The following is a 16,887-nucleotide window of genomic DNA, read 5'->3' on the forward strand; positions in this document are numbered from 1 at the left end:
CTCCTGACAGTCCTGTAATAGCATCACCATCATCATCACTTCACAGACGAGCCTGCTTTAGAAAGGCAGTGACCTTACCCGCGTTTATACAGTTGGTAAAGAGGAGGGCAGAGGTGTGGACAGTATGGTCTGAGAGCCTGCGCCCCTAATCCTTCTGTGGGAGCTGGTGTTGGGCAGACACAGCTTTCCTCTTTACTCGTAGAAAGCCTTCTGTCTTGTTCTCTAGGCGGTATCTAGAGTGCTGCATGTGCATGCATTTTCACTCCTCACTGAGCACCTTCCTCATGGATCCCTTTAGAGTTGGAGAGAAGCCCACCTCATTTTCCTATTTTGGGATGTTGAAATTGAAGAAATGACAAAACATATATTTAATTTTTGGAGTTTTCCACGTTCGGTAGCATTAGTGTATCTGTGATTCAGCTTCACTTATGGATAATATTAAAAGTCAGAAATTTGTAAATGTGAGGTTCGGCCCTTTTTTTTTTTTTTTAAGATTTATTTATTTATTTATTTGACAGAGAGAGACACAGTGAGAGAGGGAACACAAGCAGGGGGAGTGGGAGAGGGAGAAGCAGGCTCCCCGCAGAGCAGGGAGCCCGATGCGGGACTCGATCCCAGGACCCCGGGATCATGACCTGAGCCGAAGGCAGTCACTTAACCGACTGAGCCACCCAGGCGCCCGAGGTTCGGCCCTTTCTATAGCACTTTATCCTCACCCCATCACTTCGGTAAGAATTTCTATGAAGAAAGCCAAGGAAGATGGGATGTTCCACTTTTTGGTATATTTTCAAAATCATGATGTAATGTTGAATGTACTAAATGAAGTAATCCATTTCTCCTCATGTTTTTCTGGCATTTTCTAGCAATCTTCGGTTGCTAACATTGGCTTACTTAGAACATTTGGTGAAAATCACAGAAAATCTAGGAAACTAAACGATTTAGTTTGGCCTCTATAAGTTGATTACAGAAGAACTTTGTTATGAATTGGCTTGCTCTTCTCTAGAAATGAATGGGTTATTAGTGCTAATGTTGATTGCTCTTAGAGGAATTTCAGGAACGTCATTTTAAAAAGCAATATATAAATGCATTTTTGGTTTCATTTACAATTTCGAGTCATCTTTATGAAATTCAATCTTATAAATTTGTCAGGGTTTCTCAAATCTGACCAGGATTGTTGCATGAAGCTATGTAGTTGTGTCTAAAGTGAAGCTTCTAATATGCCAGATAGCAGAGAGGCAGGAAATCTGTTTGTGAGCTGTTTCCACATTCAAGGATTATCCTTTATTTTACAGTGGAAGTAGTAGTCATGCTCCTGTGAACTCTCGGATATCTGTGCATTCGCCTTTGGATGTGGTTCACGTAGATCTGCCAGAGCTAGAGACTGAAGACACTCTGGAACTACAATTCCAGCAGCTCAGTCTTCCCCAGTTCTGTGTCTCTATTCTGGAATCAGCAGTTCCTCTCTTAAGAACAGGTTAGTTTTTGAAGTTGTAGTTCTTTTTATATAATTTGTCTTTGTTTTGTCTGTTTTCAGGGACTTTTATTTTTTTTTTTCGCCTATGTTATGACATTTAGAATCTGTATTTACTTATCTTTTGGGATACAAATGCTTCTTGTTCTTTTTTTTGTTGTTTTTTTAAAGATTTTATTTATTTATTTGAAAGAGAGAGAGAGAGTGCGTGCACAAGCCGGGGGAGGGGCAGAGGGAGAAACACACTTACCTGTTGAGCAGGGAGCCCCATGTGAGGGGCTCAATCCCAGGATCCCAGGATCATGACCTGAGCCGAAGGCAGATGCTTGTGCCCCTGGGATACAAATTTTTAAGCACTTAATATAGTCTTTTTATCTCCTAAGTAAATGTGGATGCCATGAGCATTGTTTGGATAGAGTATCAATAAAGAATCTGTCCTATTTGAATGGTTCTTCAAGCGCTGTGTCTTATTTTTGCCTGCTTGGAGGTGGTGGGGCGGGAAGCAGGATGGAGGTTTGTATTTGGGAAGTGTTGAAAATGTTTTTATCCTGAGGAAAACCAAATAACCCTAACTTACCACTGACTGAATAACTCTGCTTCCAGGAGTTAGAAGCACATATGAATTCATGTACTAGTAATGTGAAATAAAGAAAGGCTGAACTTTGGCATCATAAAGTATATATGTTTGTCTGCATGGTACACTGAGAAGAAGAGTTTTAGATTTAATGAATTCTCATTTAACCTTTCTTAATTTGCTGTAAAAAGTCAGAGTGATAACTATAAAGTTATATCTTGGTACATAAAATTTTCTAAATGTTCTCTTGCCCTTTTGTGATAAATTATTGCATAATTTGTAATTGTTCAATATCATAAGGGATTTCTAAGAGGACTTGCTCCAGCCATTCTAATGGAACAGTTAATCTAGACCTTTATGATCTGGTAGTTTGCTTTACTTTTATTCATTGGAAATTGACCTTTGGTATGTGGGACAGGGAAGTCTTGATTGAATGTTCACCTTACAGGTGGTAGAGTTCCTTTGTTATTCTGTCTCTGTGGAGAAAAGAGATTGCTTTGGTGGGTGTGACAGAACAGTTTCTTCTGGAATTTTTTTTTAAAGATTTATTTACTTATTTGAGAGAGAGAGCGTGCGCATATGAGCAGGGGGCAGTTCAGGGGCGGGGGTTGGGGAGAGAGAGAGAATCCTCAAGCAGACTCCCTGATGAGCAGGGAGCCCGATGTGGGGCTCAACCCCTGACATCATGACCCGAGCCAAAATCAAGAGTCAGATACTCAACTGACTGAGCCACCCAGGTGCCCCTCATTTGGAATTTTTATAGACTTTTAAGTTAATAGAGGCTTGAGAACCTGTTTCAGGTGGATTTTCTTGAAGTTTCTTCAGCAAACGCCATCATGCACATTTATTACTTTAGTTGGTCCAGTGGAAGCTCAGATTCCCAGGCCGCTCAGGTGTGGTGTAATACTTCTGACAAGGATTAAGCCTTCTAGCACTAAATGGGAGATTCACAGAATGCATTTTCTAAACCTAACCTGGTGCTTTGTCACATATTATATGTAACACAGACGGTCTCTGAATTAGAAAAATCTTAATCAACCTCACAGCGTTTTTAGTTAGATTTCGCTACTTTCTTTTTGAATATCTTTCTCACTTATGAGCACATTGGATTTGTTGTGGTTAAATAGTATTGTGATTGGAACAGAGATGTTAATGGTGGTTATAGATTGTGACTTCCCTGTTCATCTCTTTCAGTGATTCTAAAGACATCAAAAAAATAAAAAGAGAAATAGGAGTTTGGGGGCATGACTGACTAGAGGATTGAGCAGTATGATATCTAGCTGTTCATTTGAAAGTTAACGTTTTTTCTTATCTCCTGTTTATATTCCTAGGTAGTAGACAAATGATAATAAGAGTTCTGGAATTGCTTGCAGAGGATATGATACTTATTGGTGAAGCAATTTCAGAAGATATCTGGGATGACAGCAGTCTTTTTGCTATAGATATGGTGAGAATCAGTGTTTTCCTTGGGATATGGTAAATAGTATTTTATTTTATTTTGATCCTTTTAAGCTGGTTTCATTGTCTCATTAGTCTTTGAAAGCTTTATTTCCAGCCACTATGTCCCAGGCTTATTTTGTGCATTCTGGAACAGGCCATTTCTCTAGAAATTCTGGTTACTTTAATTAATTAATTAATTAATTAATTAATTTTTGATTCTGGTTACTTGTAATGGGGGATATATATTGAACTAAAATCAGGCCAAAGGAGTCCTTTATAGCTACTGTCATATTTTTTTTCTTTTAGTAATTGAACTAGGAAATACGTATTTTAAAAAAAGAGTTCAGATTGCTGTATTTCTGATTTTAAACTTGTATTTCCTTGCTCATATTTTGTACTGTTGCTCATAGAAAATCTTGTTTTTTAGCAATATCAACATAATTGCTCATTAGCTTTAACCTTCAGTAATTTCATACTAAGTAATTTCAGAATAGTAGTGTTTGTATCACTGTGATCAATAACCGATAAAGTTCAAGATTTCTTGGCAGTTCTTTTTTTTTTTTTTTTAAAGATTTTATTTATTTATTTGAGACAGAGAGAATGAGAGACAGAGCATGAGAGGGAGGAGGGTCAGAGGGAGAAGCAGACTCCCTGCCGAGCAGGGAGCCCGATGCGGGACTCGATCCCGGGACTCCAGGATCATGACCTGAGCCGAAGGCAGTCGCTTAACCAACTGAGCCACCCAGGCGCCCTTGGCATTTCTTTTTGACTTAGACTAAATCTCACTAAAAATACGTAGTCAAGGGGCACCTGGGTGGCTCAGTCAGTTGAGTATCCGACTCTTGATTTTGGCTCAGGTGATGTCAGAGTCAGGAGCTTGAGCCCCACGTTGGGCTCTGTGCTGAGCATAGAGTCCAGATTCTCTCTCTCCCTCTGCCCCTCCCCCCACTCAAGCTCTCTCTTGCATGTACTTTCTCTCTCTCTCTAAAATAAATAAATAAAAATCTTAAAAGAAAAAAGAATATACAGTCAAAAAACTGTGCCTCAAAGTCACTTGAAAGAATTCTTTTCTCTGTTAACAGTTTATTATACAGTTATATTTGTTTTTACTTTTGGGAATTATTTTCTCCTCGTAAACATGTAATTCAGAGATGTTCCCCTGTCATCCTGTTCTCTGGTTTATTTTTTCCATTTTTATTTTAGTTTTTGCAAACATAAGCGGGTAAGCATGTAGATTCTCATTGCTCTTCCCACATCTTACATAAGAGGTAGTATGTCACATGTGGTTTTACACCTTGTTTTTATAACTTAAAAATATATCCCTGGGGCACCTGGGTGGCTCAGTTGGTTAAGCAACTGCCTTCGGCTCAGGTCATGATCCTGGAGTCCCAGGATGGAGTCCCGCATTGGGCTCCCTGCTCAGCAGGGAGTCTGCTTCTCCCTCTGACCCTCCACCCTCTCATGCTCTCTCTATCTCATTCTCTCTCTCAAATAAATAAATAAAATCTTTAAAAATATATATATATATCCCATGTGCACGGAATAATAGGTATGGAGAATTTTTCATGTCCATATGTGGAGGTGTTCATCCTTCTGTTTTATAGGCTACGAGTATCTCAGTGTGTGTTTATTCGCCAGTCTCCTATTGTTGGACTCAATTGCTAATATGAATTATGTGATATGAATAACGTGCATATGTCATTTCATACATGTACAAGTGTGTCTCTAGGGTAGATTTCTTTAAGTAGCATTGCTGTATCAAACAGGTTGTCAGAGGGAGGGTGGATGTGGGGACTGGCAAAATGGATGAAGGGGAGTGAGAGGTACAGGCTTCTAGTTAAGGAATGTCTAAGTCATGGGGATGAAAGGTACAGCCATACGGCATAGGGAATATAATCAATGATATTGTAATAACATCATATGGTGACAGATGGGAGCTACACTTGTGAGCACAGCATAAAGTTTTTGTGGAATCACTGTACTGTACACCTGAAACTAAATGTAACATTGTCTGTCAACTATCCTTAAATTGAAAAAGTAAATGTATTTTAAATCATAGATGTTGTTGCATTCTCCTTTATGGCTATACCATTTCATTCACTCCCCAGCAGTTTATTAGAATGTGTTTTCTCCTACACACTCAGCAGTAGGGTTTATAGTCAAACCTCACATTTTTGCCATTCTGATAAGTGAGATATGATATGTCAGTGTAGTATTAATTTGTTTTTCTGTATGAGTAAAGTTGAGCATCTTTTTGTAACTTTAAGGGTCATTTTTATTTCTTTTTCTATAAACAGTCCAGGCATTTATCCATTTATCATCCATTTATCTCTTGGGTCATTGGTCTTTTATTCTTTTAACTGATTTCTACAAGCTTTTATATATTAAGGACTTTGACTTTCCAAGACAAGTTGCAGTTTTATTCCCTCAGGTTTTTCTTTCTTCCTAATGACGCTTTTGACTATGCAAAATCTTTTATTCATTTGTTTGTTTTTTTAAAAAGATTTATTTATTTGAGAGAGAGAGGGAGAGAGCGTGAGCACAGATGGGACGGGCAGAGGGAAAGGGAGAGAGAATCTTCAGCAGAATCCCCACTGAGCGAGGATCCCAATGCGGGGCTCCATCCCATGACCCTGAGCCGAAATCAAGAGTTGGATGGATGCTAACCGACTGAGCCACAGGAACCCCTTCATTTGTTTATTTTTGTATAGCTGGCTTTATCAGTTTCTTTTTAAAAAATTGGTTCTGGATTTTGAATCATAGAAGGACTTTCTTCACACCTTGGGAATAACATGCTCTGTCTTTCCATTTCTTGAAATCTACATCTTTGTCTTTTAAGAGTCTTTTTCTCATATAGATTCTGTACATTTCTTATTGTTTATTCATATATATGTGTGTGTATATATATTTGTGTGGGTGTTTAACAGCTTTATTGAGGTATCATTAACATATAATAAGTTGCACATGTTTTAAAAAGTTTTCTGATACATTTTGACATATGAATATGCATGATATAGTTTGCATTTTCTAGAATTTGGTATCTATGAACTCATATGCTTTTTTGTCTGCTTTCAGTAGGATTACTCTGAGATATTGCCATGTTGATATGTGTATCAGTAGTTCATTTTACTACTAGATGCCGTGTTCTTTGCTATTTGTATTTCAGTAGGGAAGATAATTTTGGAGAGTATGGCTTTATTTATTTTTTTGAAGGAAGTGTTTTGATAAGTAGTATTTCACATGCGTGATCAACATGTGTACAGGAACCTCAGGAATGTTAGATTACAACCTATTATTTTCTTAAATGTGTAAACTAGCAGTATGTCTCCATGTAATTAGAAATCATATCCTTTTTTACATCTCAATATATCATAAATCATTTGTCATTTTATATCTCCATCTTAAAATTATGTGATTTCTTTGAAGAACTGATATTCTGTCTTTTTTATTAATGTAAACTGGTAACTTATGTCTTTCTTTTTTTGTTTATGCTTGCCTTGTCAGAGAAGCAAAAGCAAAATTTATTAGTCACAAAAATATATATTGATTCCCATAGTTGCCAGTTTTTCTTCTCTTTATGTTATTTTGACCTAGGTCTGTCTTTGTTTTATTAAACTTTGTTATGGACTGCCTGATCCTTGTGAATAGAGGTTAGAACCTAAAAAACAAAATACTGATGTTTACATAATACCAATACCTGTGTGTGGAAAACCCAAACCTTAAGACACACACACACCTCTTCAAAAGAAAAACACATTATTTTACAATACGGATAATATATTGTTTCAAGTCCTTCAATTTCTTTATCCATAAAATAGGGACAATAGTTCTTAATCTTAGTTTTTCTTTAGTCCTTAAGGTTATCATACTATTTGGTAGTACTTTTTAGAAGATTTTCACATATTGAAGGTTTTCAACAAGTGATTTTTTTCTTAGAAGTGTGAAGAATGTTTTATCGGTTCCTTCTTAAATTAACTTAAATTTTCTTGGCCAGAACATTTATCTGTAAAAGTTAGTCATTCACTTTTAACTTTTGGCTGCTGATCTTTTATGATTCAATGAATTATTTTTACTTTAAAGGTTAAATCTGTTGTAGAAGTGCCAATTGGTATGATAGAAATGTTAAATAAAACAGTACTGCTTAAAATTATATTTGATTTACTTTTACTTGTTTAAAAGAATGAATGCCTCCTATATTAATGGAAGCAAACAATAGAATTTCTTAATATCCCTACTTTTATCAAGCTTAAAAGGGAAGATAGAAGCAGTATTTTTGTTGAGTCATTTAAGGAAAATAATGTGTTGCTACCAATTCAGAAAGTAGATACCTGAGGATATGTAATCAAATCTCTAGACTTCTCCCAATAGTGATAATAACAGTCATGTCTGGAGCTCCATAGTTCAGTTTGCGTAAGCATAGTCAAAAGCACCCCCCATCTCCATTGAATGTTTTTATTTCCCTTGAAGTAAATAAAAGGAAAAAAATATTTTTAATGAACTTATGTTTTGTTAAGATAAAAAATTTGCTAAGCACTTATATAAAGTATGTCATCCCTTCTTTGCTTCCCTTTGAAATCAAGTCTGTTTTATCTTCATTCACATGGTAAGTTAGGTTCAAGGAGTGAGGATCTTTACTTCATGCCAGAAAACCCCAGGCCCCTGGGGGCTGTCTGCCGTTCATGTTTTGCCCTTCTCCTCTCTGTCGCTCCTGTCATTGCAGTGTCATGAAAAACAGTCTTTTCTCCTCCTTTATGACTCGTTGCTTCCACCTTCCCATCTGACCTGCTGTGAGTGGGTAACTTAGCTATTCAGGCATGTTGAAGAATTGCTGGTTGGAGTTCAAGTGGGGCTGAGAGCATTGTGAACGGATCTAGAGAGAAGGGCTTTGTACCCAGTAAGGGCTCAGTAAGGGTAAGTGAAGCCGACTGTGAATTTATAATTGGGTGAGTGGAATCTCTAATTAGCAGAGGCCTCCCCTGCTGCTGCCCCCAGTCCAGAAACAGTTATTTTAGTTCACCAAACATTTCTTGATTGCCCATTATATGCTAGGCACTGGGGGTGCAAGATGAATAAGAGGCAGTTCTTTTCACTCTTGTGGAGGATAGATATGTCTGCTGTGACACCAGTAAAACAGAGGCGAGCACAGGAATAATAGTTTAAAAAGATAGTCTAAGGATAGCACTTCTCTGTTGTAGTCCCTGTTTAAGCACTCTGTGTTTATGAAGTTACTTAATCATCACGACCCTGTAAGGCAGATAACACATGTTACAGATGAAATGGAGGCTCCGTTTCTTTTTCAAGGTCACTTAAGAGTCTAGGTTTTCAATCATGTTTTATTGCCAAGGATGCCTTGACAGCCCTCCCATCTTAGAATCCCAGGGGGGGGTTAGGGAGGAACTTTTTGTAAATCATGACTGAGCTGGGTCTTAAATTGTAAGTATGATGTGGCTAAGCAGTAAAGGTAGGGTTTTTATCTGGCAGAGGGGAAGGGAATGACAGGGAGGAATGCATAGTGCTGACTGGTGGTGAAGGGGGCGCTGGTGGGGGCATGCAAGCAATACAGCACAGAACTCGAGGTGGAGGATGTGGGAGAGACCCTGGTGGGCCGTAGGGTGTGCTCCCTGGTGCTGAGTAGCGTGGTCTCCATTCGGAAGGCAGGATGGGCTTGGTCTTCCACAGGAGAATGCCTGGGGAGGTTTGCATAGGCTGCAGCGGAAGGCAAGTATGGAGTATGAGGCTGGAAGCATGGGGGGTGGGGGCAGAGCCCAATCCAGTTGCACATTTCAGAGGCTTCACAGTATCTACTACCTATTTTGTAATGTGCAGATAGTGGAGAAATTGTGTTTGTACTGTAAATTCTGTTTTATTGAGAATATTTGGAGTATTTTGCTAATCTGATTTAATTCTGTACCTTCTTTTGTAAAAGCTATAAATATCCTCTGAAAATTGGCCTTCCTCAGCCTCTCCATCAACTACTTCACAGCATTTTGAACATTTCTAGCCCAGCGAATTAAAACTGGACCAGTTTCTGTTGTTTTTCAATCCTTTCTTTTCTTAAAACATTAAAACAAATCTTTTTTTTTTGCTTAGAAAAAATGCTGGAAATGGTGAAAATTGCAAGCCTGAATCTACATAGTACTTCCTTTTTATACTATTTGAGAAGCACTCAACATATTATTGGAATTAATAAGGTTATTTGAAACAGTTTCACAAATAGAGTTTTAGAAAAGCTCTATAATACTGAGATTTTAAATTAATGTTCATTAAATTGTGTCAGAGTTAATGTTGAATAACAGATATGTTGTTTGTAGGTGTATAAAAGTATTATTTTAATGGAGAGGTGCTGTGTGGAAAAATTGCATGTCAAAATAGTAAGATTGTCTCTCTGTTTCTAGTTTGTTTTCTTTAGACTGGTAGTCATTAATATAATGGCTTCTGGTTTAAATTTTATTAATTTTTAGTTTTATTTTCTTTGGATTAGAGAAGATACCTTTAAATAAAGATACTTTTAAATACCTTTAAATTAGAGAAGATACCTTCATTTAAAAATGAAGTTTTCTTTTTGGTTAAGTAAATGGTTAGTTTTTGTCAGTGTTTCTTGGACACTTTGAGGAGTTGTATTCTTTGAAATGTTCAAAGTTTATATCACCTTATTTATGAATTAAGTTAAAAATGACTGGGTTAAAACCTGTATGACCATCTTTGTTTCAATAACAGGTTTTGCTTGAAAGTGTATGTTATTCAGACCATACAGACTCAATTCATATTGGGTCTTTACTCTTTTTTAAATTTTTTTGTAAAGATTTTATTTATTTGACAGAGAGAGAGACAGTGAGAGAGGAAACACAAGCAGGGGCAGTGGGAGAGGTAGAAGCAGGCCTCCCACTGAGCAGGGAGCCCGACGCGGGGCTCGATCCCAGGATCCTGGGATCATGACCTGAGCTGAACGCAGATGCTTAACAAGTGGGCCACCCAGGCGCCCCTGGGTCTTTACTCTTTTTTTTTTTTAAGATTTTATTTATTTATTTGACAGAGAGAGAGACAGCGAGAGAGGGAACACAAGCAGGGAGAGTGGGAGAGGGAGAAGCAGGCTTCCCGCAGAGCAGGGAGCCCGATGCGGGGCTCGATCCCAGGACCCTGGGATCATGACCTGAGCCGAAGGCAGACGCTTAACGACTGAGCCACCCAGGCGCCCCCTGGGTCTTTACTCTTAATTATGCATTTCAGCAAGAGAAAATGACCCCCTTTATCCAATTTTTTTTGCCCTGAATTATTCATTATTCATATTTCATAGATTTTTTATTCATATTTCACTACACATTTAATTTTTAACCTTTTATGCACAAAGATAAAGGTATCTTTTTTATGTGTGTCAATCCATATTAATTTTGTTTTTTACTTTAACATGAAAGCATATTTGACTTATAGGAAAATTTAAACTTTTTGTAGCACATTTATGCTTGGTCTTCTCTCAAAATTTTTTGCTATTTCTTTTGTTTCCTTTTTATTTTATTTTTTTACTGCATAGAATATTTTGTCTTCTTTTTTACTTTGCTAATGATTTGGAAAGTATCATAGTTTTAATTTTGTGTTTGTTTTAAAACTCAACACTATCAAATGATCCATGTAAATAGCAAGTGTTTTCTCATCTATGTAATTTGTGTGTGTGTGGTAAAATATACATAACAAAATTGACCATTTTGACCTTTTTTTAAAATATATTTTATTATGTTATGTTAATCACCGTACATTACATCATTAGTATTTGATGTAGTGTTCCATGATTCACTGTTTGCGTTTAACCAATTTATTATTATTTTTTAAAGATTTTATTTATTTATTTGAGAGAGAGACAATGAGAGACAGAGAGTGTGAGAGGGAGGAGGGTCAGAGGGAGAAGCAGACTCCCTGCCGAGCAGGGAGCCCGATGCGGGACTCGATCCTGGGACTCCAGGATCTTGACCTGAGCCGAAGGCAGTCGCTTAACCAACTGAGCCACCCAGGCGCCCCACTGTTTGCGTTTAACACCCAGTCCTCCATGCAATACGAGCCTGCCTTAATACCCATCCCCAGGCTAACCCATCCCCCCACCCCCCTCCCTCCTAGAAACCTCAGTTTGTTTCTCAGAGTCCATAGTCTCTCATGGTTCTTCTCCCCCTCCAATTCCGCCCCCTTCATTTTTCCCTTCCTACTTTTTTTTTTTAAATTTTTTTAACATATAATGTATTATTTGTTTCAGAGGTATAGGTCTGTGATTCGTCAGTCTTAAACAATTCATAGCGCTCACCATAGCACATACCCTCCCCAGTGTCCCATCACCCAGCCACCCCATTCCTCCCACCCCCCTCCACTCCAGCAACTCTCAGTTTGTTTCCTGAGATTAAGAGTCTCTTATGGTTTGTCTCCCTCTCTAGTTTCATCTTGTTTCATTTTTTCTTCCCTTCCCTTATGATCCTCTGTCTTGTTTCCCAAATTCCTCGTATCAGTGAGATCATATGATACTTGTCTTTCTCTGATTGACTTATTTCGCTCAGCATAATACCCTCTAGTTCCATCCACGTCGTTGCAAATGGCAAGATTTCGTTTTTTTTTTTTTTTTTTTTTTTGATGGCTGTATAATATTCCATTGTGTATATATATATACACACCACCTCTTCTTTATCCATTCATCTGTTGATGGACATCTTGGCTCTTTCCATAGTTTGGCTATTGTGGACATTGCTGCTATAAACATTGGGGTGCATGTACCCCCTTCGGATCACTACATATGTATCTTTGGGGTAAATACCCAGTTGTGCAATTGCTGGGTCATAGGGTAGCTCCATTTTGACCCTTTGTGAGTATATAATTTAGTGTCATTAAGTACATTCACATTGTTGTACAATCACACTGTTTATCTCCAAAACTTTTCCATCATCTCAAACTGAAGTCTGTACCCTAAATAGTAACTCTCCTTTCCCCTTTTCCCCAGCCCCGGCAGCTATTATCCTACATTTTTCTTTATGAATTTACTGTTGTAGGTACCTCATGTAAGTGCAATGAATCGTACAATATCAGTCTTTCTGTATCTGGCTTATTTTACTTAGCATGTTTTCAAGGCTCATACATATTATGTCATGTGTCAGAATTTCATTGCTTTTTAAAGCTGAATGATGTTTCACTGTACATATATATGGTGTACCACATTTTGTTTATCTGTTCATCTATTGATAGACACGATTCCACCTTTTGGCTGTTGTGAATACTGTTTCTGTGAACAATGATGTACAAGTACGTGTCTGAGTCGCCGCTTTCAATTCTCATAGGTATATTACCCAAAAGTGAATCTGCTGGATCATACAGTATTTTTATGTTTAATTTTTTGAGGAACTGCCATACTGTTTCCAAACTGACTTGACCATTTTACATATTCACCAGCAACTCACAAAGGTTCTAGTTTCTCTGCATCTTTGCTAAAACGTGTTATTTTCCATTATTTTTGATAATAGCCATCATAATGGATGTGAAGCCATATCTCATTGTGACTTTGATCCTGTATATAATTTTTTTGGGGCCTCATACCTTTTAATTTTGCTTCCAATATATTTATCCTTGAACAAAAAAATGTGGCATACATTTTTATCCTTAGTTTACAGGTTATTTACTATTTTTATTTTCCTATATTCTCAATGGAAAGGTGAGAGTAAGATCTCCAGTGCTTGTTTGTTCTACTGTTTTACTGATGCTATCCTTTTACCAGCTCGTTTATGGGCCATGTCAGCATGTGTAAGATGTATTTTGGTCTATATTGTTATGATTTGCAAGTTAGCCGACTATGTTGTAGCTTTCTCTTTGTATTTTATGTATGCCTTTCAACTTAAAGGATATAACTTCTAGTTAAGTACTAAATTATCTATAAATTTATGATGGCAGAACATTTGCCTTAAAATAACCTTATTACGTGGAGAGTTTATACAATTTTATATTTAATTGTTTTTTTAATGATCTGACTTTCCCTGTTTCATTTCTTTAGTAACTTTAGGATCAGTTTGAGGGCAGGGATGTCTCTTGTGCTAATGCATTTTCCCCCATTATACCTGCCACTGTGTTAAGCATATACTAAGCCTAATAAATACTTCATGAGAGATTTGCATGCTGATTTTTGAAGTTAGAATAATTAAGCACTAGAAACTAGGAGGAGTTTGTTTCGTTAAGCTTTTGTATTTTGTTTATTTTTATTCATTATCAGAAGTATTGTTTGAAGAAACTTTAGGTGTGCTTATTTTTCATTTGTACTGCTTTAAATTACTTCAGCAGGTACGGGTTATTTTTTTTTTTTTAAGATTTATTTATTTATTTATCAATCAATCAGTGAGATTGAGGGAGTGAGAGAGAGAGGCAGGCAGAGGGAGAAGCGGACTCTCCACTGAGCAGGGAGCCCGATGTGGGACTCAGTCCCAGGACCCTGGGATCATGACCTGAGCCGTAGACAGACGCTTAACCGACTGAGCCACCCAGGCGCCCGGGATAGGTCATTGTTACAGGGAGGAACAGATTTTTGTTTTGGTTTTTGTTCTTCAGTCATAGTATCTTAAATTATTCTCCGTGAAATTTTACATCCTGGCTCCCTGAAATTTATTGTTTTCCTGTTTCGTGTTTAAATGTCTGCAGAAAGAGAAACTCCTCGTGGTGTTGGGGTCCCTGGGAGATACCATGTGCTACCATAAAAGCGGAGTGAGCATGGACCAACCCCAGGTCATGCTTGTCCACCACCGGATGGCCTTTGTCAGCATCTCACTGTTTGCAGTCCGAGTACTGCAGTTGCTTCTCCCTGTTGAGAAGGTAAGGCAGGTAATGTTGCTTGTAGTGTATGGAATATTACAAGTAAGTGCTCTGTCATGTATTTCTTCTGGTCACTTCATGGCGTACAAAGATTATATTGGAAATGTAGTCATTGAGAAAGACTAACATTTCTGAACAGTTTTGACAAATCATTTAATAGAAAAAAACCAGTAATTCTAAAAAAGTTTTTTCTTTAGGTAACAGAATTGTAGTGTAACATGTTTAGAAAGTACACAGTTCACTGCATTTTTACAAAGTGAATATATCTGTGTTTAAAAAGTGACCACCACCCCAGAACATGAAATAGACTATTACCAGCATTTCAAAGTCCCTTCCCATCCATTACCTCTCCTTCCTCCGTCCAAGCTAAACTCCTCCTTTCTGACTTCTGTCAATATAGATCAGTTTGTCTGTTTTTCGACATTACATAAATGGAATTATAAGGTATGTACTTGCTCAAGATCTTTTTTGAGGTTCATCACTGTTGTTGCTTATAGCAGTTGTTTGTTTTTATTGAAAAATACAATTCCATTTTATAACTATATATTAAAGATGATTTTAGTAGGTGTACCTATTTCTTTTAAATCATCTCTGAATTTGAATGTTAGTGGTAAAATATCTCAAGTGATTCACACACATGTGTTTTATAGTGTACTTATTGCAAAAAGAAAGTTGTGGCATGTTTTGATGAAGGTATGGGAGAAATTACTGCAACTAAAGAACTAGTTCCTGTGCCTTTTGTTGTCCTTTGTTATAGACATTTGCCCTTTTGTGGAATTCTGCAGAGCGTATAGTCTAAACTCCATTTTTTCATAACACTTATATATGCAGTATACTATCAGGTCACCTGGGAAAGCAAGAATAAAACATTAAATTTTTATTAAAGATTTATTTATTTGAAAGAGAGAGAGAGCGTGTGCACAAGTAGGAGGGGCAGAGGGAGAAGGAGAGAAAGAATCTTAAGCAGAAGCTGTGCTGAGCACAGAGCCTGACAGAGGGCTCGATCTCACCACCTGAGATCACGACCTGAGCCGAAACCAAGAGTCAGATGCTTAACCGACTGTGCCACCCAGGCACCCCAAAATATTAAATATTAAATTTAGTATTTTGCTTTAGGGAAAACAGCATCACTTTTGTTAATTTTAACTTTTAACTTCATTCATTAGTTACTATGAAGAAGTGACTAATCTGAAGAAATTCTCCGTGTTGAGGAAATTTTCCAATGTTAGAAGTATTATAAATTGAAGAATTCCAGTCATATAAGATTGTAATTGCATTTAAAATATGGAAGTCTCACTTTACATGATATTATATACTGAAAAATTAGTAGTGCTATATTAACTTGTTATTAAGTATTGCAAATGATCAATCTATCTATAGGTTGTACTATTGATGGAAAACTTATCAATTATATCATATAGTTTTATTTATTGCTTATTACAGATTTTTTTCATTTATGTGCTTTTTGGGCAGGAATCAACTAAAGTAGAAATCAGTAATTTGTTTTATTTTGCGTTACTTCAGTGTTAGAATAATATAAAGCCTCCATGCCTCTTTTACTTTTTGAAGTTAGTTATTTTTTATTTGTTTTTGTTTTTGAAGGCAAGTAAGTATCTGTGAATTTTGGTAGTTGGCACTTCATTAGAAGGCCATGGAGGAGATGGCAATTAGGGTATCAGTTTGTAGATGGTTGTAATTGCTTTGATTAAGAACTTTAAAATGAGATCTAAACAAAAATCCTCTGCCATTGCTGTTAAATGTCTTCTTTCAGTTTATATGAATACAAGATTATGCTGCCCTCTGCCTGTTGCTGGCCCACCAAAAGTTGAAGTGCAGTTTGGATTCTGAAACTTACAACCTGGAAAGTGGTTTTTAAATATGAGTTGCCACTTCCCAAATACATAATTTGGAAGTTGGAAAATGATAATATGAATCTGTGTAGAGATTTCCTGGATTTGAAAGTTTTGACAAAATGACCTTGAAGGCCTTTCTGAAGTTGATAATTATTGGTTGAAAAGATTTTGGACAATACCTATGTACAGGTTAAAACAATGCATTAGTAATCTTATGAAAAATAACTTGGTTGGATAAATCAAATTGGTAAAAATAAAAGCTAAAAATACTGGCCCTGTGCTGGAAGCAGGATCCAGAGCATCCTAGGAACCTCTGGGACTGTTTCTTAGCTAGCTGACTAAGGGTAAAGAAGAATTCATACCACAAGGCTTTGACTTTTTCAGTGAGATATATATAATCTAATAATTTGCTAAAGCTGATAGATTCAGAGTAGCACTTCTCAAAGTGTAATGTGCAGACGGATCACCTAGGATCTTGCATATTTACATCCTTTAGTTCTGGAGTAGGACTTGAAAGTCTGCATTCTAACAAGCCCTTTAGATAATGCTGTGCCTGCTCTGAGTGGGAAGGTATAGAGAGAGCAGTGTTATGCCCCTTTCCCCCTCAGCACATGAAGTGATGTTGTTGATTGTTTTTATCTAATAGTGGTGATGGATTTGCTTTGAAGTATCTTCACTTTTAGTTCTGACTGACATGTGACTAATGCTTATATATATAGGACAGCTGT

At 37.1% G+C, this 16,887-nt stretch overlaps 1 protein-coding gene across 4 annotated transcripts in view; it reads left to right on the plus strand.

The window, feature by feature from the left end:
- The window catches only part of RTTN (rotatin), a 155,201-nt gene that overhangs the window by 12,347 nt on the left and 125,967 nt on the right, over nt 1-16,887 (plus strand). For 2 of the 4 annotated variants that reach the window (XM_045886566.3, XM_064577749.1), the window contains exons 9-12: nt 1,293-1,474; nt 3,377-3,492; nt 12,699-12,755; nt 14,136-14,306. In XM_045886566.3, coding sequence (XP_045742522.1) covers nt 1,293-1,474; nt 3,377-3,492; nt 12,699-12,755; nt 14,136-14,306 — 526 coding nt within the window. The remainder of the gene's footprint in view (nt 1-1,292; nt 1,475-3,376; nt 3,493-12,698; nt 12,756-14,135; nt 14,307-16,887) is intronic. The other 2 variants (XM_045886567.3, XM_064577750.1) reach the window with 1 other exon arrangement.

The sequence above is a fragment of the Mirounga angustirostris genome, unplaced genomic scaffold (assembly GCF_029215605.1).
Source record: "Mirounga angustirostris isolate CCGP_5_RB_7025 unplaced genomic scaffold, mMirAng1.0.hap1 SCAF_14, whole genome shotgun sequence".
In the NCBI taxonomy this organism is placed as follows: Eukaryota; Metazoa; Chordata; class Mammalia; order Carnivora; family Phocidae; genus Mirounga; species Mirounga angustirostris.